This window comes from Pipistrellus kuhlii, unplaced genomic scaffold (genome assembly GCF_014108245.1).
Source record: "Pipistrellus kuhlii isolate mPipKuh1 unplaced genomic scaffold, mPipKuh1.p scaffold_m20_p_7, whole genome shotgun sequence".
In the NCBI taxonomy this organism is placed as follows: domain Eukaryota; kingdom Metazoa; phylum Chordata; class Mammalia; order Chiroptera; family Vespertilionidae; genus Pipistrellus; species Pipistrellus kuhlii.
In genome coordinates, this window is record NW_023425573.1 from 29,126,428 (window position 1) to 29,132,427 (window position 6,000).

The window sequence follows — 6,000 nt, forward strand, 5'->3', positions numbered from 1 at the left end:
CAGTACATATTTCTTACGGGTTTGAAAGGCTGTGCATAGGAGCCTGAAACTTGTTTTCTTTTTTCCTCATTCCAGGATGTTGTTTGGGGATTAAACTCTTTGTTTACGGTAAGTATATTGACCAAAATCCCAAGCTTCTCTGGTTCCCTTATTGTTAGCCCATAAGAATAACTCTGGGATTAAAGACAGCACCATGTCCATACTGACCCCTTTCCTGTCACACTTTTGTGAGACTGGTCCTGAGGTGGTTTGCAGTGACATGTGGGAGGTGCCTGGTGGCACAGCATCCCCATCCCCCAAGCCAGGTCGGTGGCTTCAGTCTCCTCACGTGGGGGTGGGTCCTCTGGCAGACCCCTCCGTCTGCTCTCACAGCAGCCCAGCCTATAGCCCTATTCACTCCCACGTGTCCTAGTGTGAGTGAAGGAGGATGTGCTCATCCCTCTTGAGGCTTTACACAAACCCAGAACCTTTGAGTCATTCTCGTATTAGTGATGAGCTGCCAACAGAGTTCACTGTCTTCAGAAAACAGCTCGTCATGGCAGGGCTGTAGGACAGGAAGGGGCATGGGAAAAAACTAAGACGGGCACAGCTGAAAGCTGGAGTTTAGATTTTTATATATTGTTATGTGTTCCTTGGGAGTTTTTGATCAAAAAAGAAATTAACCTCTTTGGAGGAAAGAAAGAAGCTGTGCTGCTGTTGGTAAAACCTACATGAAAATGAGGCTGTCCAGGACAGCCCACAGGACAGTGGCTGTTGGAGGGACAGCTTCCTGGCTCAGAGTGGATGGACCTTGAGGTGGTGCTGCTGTCCTCAACCTGTTGTCAGAGGCCACAGGCTTCTTATTCTTGGATTCAGCAAAAAACAGCCTCACAATTGGACTCCAGGTCCCCATCTTCCTTGCCTTCTGACGTGATGTCATTTGGCAACACCTGGAACACAACCAACGCTTGCTGATTTCAGACCTCCCTTAGTCTCCATGAGAAGGTAATACTAAGGGGAACGAGCATCTGGACGATTTTCTGCTGGGCCCAGTCGTTCCGCTGTGATTCTGTTTTTGACTTTCATATAAGAGAATGGTTATTTCTGGAGCAGCGCGGCCTGAGCGTGGTTCACACTCTGCCTGGCAGCCAGGCCTCTGTCAGCTGGAGAGCACAGGGGCCGATGCTCAGTGCCGTTCTCCACCACAGCGGAACAGACCCGAAACCATCCTGCTTCCTCCAGGTGCCTTGGCCCTGAATCGGAAATGATTGTGACTAGCAACTCGCAAGGGAATTAAAGGGAGGAAATAATGGTGGCTCCTTGGAATTTTCTTTCTTTCTCTTAAAGAGATCTGGTATAATCTTCACCCATCCAAGTGTTCCAAACCTCCCAAATTCTAATGAGCCAATCTAGGTTGCTAATTAAATCTCTAATGGTTATTCCAACCAGTTTAGTCATTTTAGGTCAAAGGTGTGTGTGTGGTAAAGAAGATAAGGAATTCTGTGTGTCTGGTGTGGTCTTTGTACACACTGGGTGTCTTGTCTGATATGTACTTTATTTTTACCTGTTTTCAGGTCTTAGAGTTTAATCCATAAATGACCATAGAGATTTATAGTTTTTCTTTGTTATATTTTCTTTCTTTGTCAATATTTATTTTCAAATCAGGAATACAGTCCGCAAATTTAGCACTTGCCCTGGAGGAATATGGTTGTCTACGATGGTCCTTCTGTGGCTTTGGAAAGCGGGGGTTCATTATAAAACCAACCTTACTGCCTGGGTAGAGGAGGAACACTCAGCATAGATCAGACATGGCCCGTCTGAAATCCCTGGTGTTGCTTCAGGGAAGGGGAGTAGCCATCCCAGGGCTTTCCTAAGGTAGAAGAGGGCTGGTGCCCCCCACCCCGAAGGACCTGGGACACCCACCTAAGGCACCATCCTGCATTCACTTGGGTTACAGGCTGTGATGATACTTTGGAAGGCGAGTTTGAAGATCAAAGGGAACTGCAGTTAAGGTCAAATATAGTAGAAACCACAGACTTAACAAAGGCAAAGTTGTTAATGACAAAATGAAGGAGGGGAATTAATTTTGAAAGAAAAAAATAATGGGACTTTAACTTGGAAAGCTCATAATGACTGGTTTTTCATTCTCTAGTTACCAATAGCATTAGAAATTAATGTGATTGCTCTTGCCCCCATTTTCATCAATTTAGGACAGTTACCTCTAAACATGACCTCTCTCCCCCTTCTTTAGCTATTCATCACCATGTAGGACCAAGTATAAGTTGAGTGCTCTGTAGCTTCATAGTGGATTCCTCCTCAGCTTCCCGGGCTTCATTCTGCAGTGTGCTGGTCGGTTTCAGTTGCCTAGTGTGTTTTTTTGTGTGTGTGTGTGTGTTTTTAATATATTTTATTGATTTTACACAGAGAGGAATTGAAAGGGATAGAGAGTTAGAAACGTCGATGAGAGAGAAACACCGACCAGCTGCCTCCTGCACAACCCCCACTGGGGATGTGCCCGCAACCAAGGTACATGCCCTTGACCGGAATCAAACCCGGGACCTTTCAGTCCGCAGGCCGACGCTCTATCCACTGAGCCAAACCGGTCCCGGCAGTTGCCTAGTTCTTAACATGAAGATGTATCACAGCAGAGAAAGAGAGTCTTTCCCTTGTTTATGTTATTTTTCTATCTTTAAGGATCTTCTGAACTTTGATGACCCACTGAATATCGAGGCTGCAGAGCATCACCTGAGGGACAAGGTAGGCGGGGATAGGAAGCTCCTGGCTGGTGTGCTTGGTAACTGATAGCGCAAAGTTGAGAATGGTGGGATCCAGGACTGGAATTTAAAGCATTTTATAATGGCATGTCACAATGCCATTATAAAATGCTTTCAGTGAAGTGTTTGACCCCAGGTCAGACACGTGTTTTATTGGGAGAGAATTCGTAATAGAATCTGGTATACTGTTTCTTTACCTTTAGCAGCATCGGAACATAAAAGGGACCGTGGGTGGCGTGATGCCCTAAGTGCCCTCTGGGCCCCCAGCAGCCTCCTCACCTTCCACACCTTTCCCAGAGCTATGACTGTGTAATGAATGGGGTCATATTCATTACTCCAGTCTCAATCCCTTTTAACCTTTTCCCTCCAAGTCAATGCATGAAGTGTCACTCTTCTACTTTCAGAACCCTTCAATGTCTCATAAGCAGCTCTACATACTTATTCAGCCATTCTCTTACTGGTGGGCACTTGGTTTTTCCCACTCCCCCCCCCCCCCCTACTACAATAGTAATGTAGTAAATATCCTTGTATACATGTCTTTACAAAGCATGTGGCAGGGTCTGGGATCTGCACAGGGGCCTAGGAGCCGGCTGTGGGACTGGGAGGAAGCTAGCAGCTTGTTGAGCCTTGCAGGGGCCACCTGATTCCTTGGAGTGCCCAGCATGTGTTCCATGCAGACTCAGGAAGCCAGTGATAGGCACTTTGGGGAGCAGTAGGTTCTACTGTGGAACTGAAGGGTCAGGCAGAGGAGGGTCGTTTGGCAGGTGACCTGAGAAGAGGTTGGGGCAGCACAGGCCTCCAGGACAGGTGGAGGGTGGAGATGGCTCTGCCCCTGCCATCTCCGGGCCACCCTGGCTGGGGGTTGCCCAGCAACACCCCAGTTGGTCCACTGCTGACTAGCTTCGCAGGCTGTTCCTGGGCCCAGAGCCTTTCAGGGGGCTTCCTTTATGTTGTACTCACTCCACTTGTCACTACTGCTGACAGGGACCAATCAGCGTGCAATTATTCCAGCCCTTTGGACTCAACCTTGTCAAGGGCAGACTGAAGCTGTGAGAAAGCTCATACAGATGGCTCTGGTTCTGTCTGTCTTGGAAGGCTGCTTCCTATTCTTTGTATGATATAAGGGCAGGTTTGCAATTAATAAACTTCTCCCAGTCAGATGGTGCTAAAATCGGTCAAATGGTGATGCCTCCACATGAACTCTTAGATGTGCCCAGACCAACCTGCATCCTGATGTCGAGTCACGATCATGTTGTATCTGTGCTCACTTTCTCTTGTAGTTATTTTCATCCCAAGGTTGACCGCTTAAGTACCAGATGAGATGCTCAGTGCTCAGGGGGATCAGTGAACAGACAGTCTCTGTCCCCGTGCAGCGTGCATTCTAGTGGGAGGAGGCAGAGCAGAGATAAGCCATCAACATGGAAGAGGGGAGGTGGGGGGGGGGGTGGTTGCACTTTACGGAGGATGTTCAGGGAAAGCCTTTCCGATTAGATGTAACTATAGATGTGAAGGGAGCCAGGTGGATCTCAGGGAACAGTATTCCAGAGACTGACAGCAGTGCAAAGGCCCCAAGGTGGCAGCGTGCTCCAGGTGTTCGGGGCAGAGCACAGGGGCCACGTTACTTGAGCAGGAGGGCAGTGGTGAATCGACAGTATCAGCAACCCTGAGTGGCCCTCCCAGGTGCCAGGCATTGTCCCATACTCCTCCCAGAGTACATCTGTTCTCCTGACTCCGAGAGGGAGGGCCTCTTATTAGCCCCTATTCTCTGCTGAGAGACTCACCAGGAAGGAGCAGAGCCCCAGATGTGAACACAGGGGGTCTGGCTGCATGGCCACGGGGGGATAAAGAGAGATGTGGGAGGCATAGCGGCCTGAGCACACAGGGCCTTCTGAAGATGTGGACTCCAGGCTTTGTCCTGGGTGAGATGATGAGAGCAAAGGATATTGGAGTTCAGCAGAGGCACCTTTGGGTGGAGGGTGCCTTGGGGCCTTCACTTCACATCCATTGAGCCTGGGCTGTAGTTCCTTAGGAGCTGGGAGTATTGTTGGCTTCTGGGCACTGTGGTAGTGACTTGATGAGAGTTTGTAGGGGCTGTGGAGTCTCTTGAGTGCAATACCATCCGTGGACAAGTGCGGGTGCCCTGACCTTGACCATACTTGTGGGCCTCACTCTCCCCATCTGCAATATGAAAGGTCTTGGGATCTCCAGCTGCTGTTTGTACTCCCTGCCCTCGTAACCCTGGTACAGTGTCTTGCACACAGTGGGCACCCACAGGGAACCAGCCCCACAGGCCTCTGGTGGCCCTGCCACCTTGACTTCGGAAGGCTGAACTCTCAGTGGGCCCTTGGCTCGGTGGCTCCCACTTCTTCCTTAGTTGTCACTCACCCTCACTAACTTGCTCTTCCCATATTCCACAGGAGGACTTCCGGAACAAAGTGGAAGACTACATTAAGCGGTACGCCAGATGATTGATAGGAGGGGCGCTGCAGCACGGTCTGTGCTAGAGGGTCGTCTCCAGCTCTCGAGGGGGCCTCCCTCCCAGTCTTCGCTTCCCGCAGACCCTGGCTCTGCTGGGTCCTGTGACATGTCCTACGGAGGAACCTCTTCACGACTGCCCATTGTAGACAGTTCCACATAAATACAGCAAGAAAATGCGTTTGGGCTCTCAAGAGTTGTCTGCTTACCTTAACATGTTTACTTTGTGAAACTGTACTGTATAGGCTGAGGAAATGCTTGAGAAGTTGTAATGAACTCAGAATCGGAGCTTGCTTCTTACCTTCCCCAAATCACTTCCCTGCACAGCAATGCCAATGACCTGCCAGGAGCTGGCAGGTGGGCGGTCCCGAGCACGCTGCAAACTGTGATTGGATGAGCAGTCTCTTATCTCCTCCCATGAATGTCAGCCCTGCCTCAGTGTCTGAGGCTTCCCAGAATGCAGTCATTCACTGTAGATCTCTTACTGAAATGCGTATTTTATTTAATGTAAGTATATTTTGGAACAGATTTGTAATTTGTACAATTTAATGCTTTAATTATTTTTTTCTATTCTTTAGTTTGTATTTTCATTGTATAGAGCAGACAGATGTTGGGTCAAGCAATTATTGAAGAGAAATACAAAGGAAATATGAAAGACATCCATTCTGTCTAAATGCAATGAGAATTTGGGTCTTAAAAACCAGCTCTTGCTTTCAGGTCTGGGTGGGGCAAAGAAACTTTAGAACCCTGTGAGGCTAGAGCTGGATGATTT

General features: G+C 48.7%; 1 protein-coding gene across 5 annotated transcripts in view; it reads left to right on the forward strand.

The window, feature by feature from the left end:
• Nucleotides 1–6,000, forward strand: part of UBE2F (ubiquitin conjugating enzyme E2 F (putative)) — a 29,869-nt gene extending 23,869 nt beyond the window's left edge. For 4 of the 5 annotated variants that reach the window (XM_045575651.1, XM_045575652.1, XM_045575650.1 and 1 more), the window contains 3 exons: nucleotides 76–108; nucleotides 2,674–2,736; nucleotides 5,171–6,000. In XM_045575651.1, the coding sequence (XP_045431607.1) occupies nucleotides 76–108; nucleotides 2,674–2,736; nucleotides 5,171–5,221 (147 nt within the window). In that variant the 3' untranslated portion in view covers nucleotides 5,222–6,000. The remainder of the gene's footprint in view (nucleotides 1–75; nucleotides 109–2,673; nucleotides 2,737–5,170) is intronic. The other variant, XM_036420962.2, reaches the window with a different exon arrangement.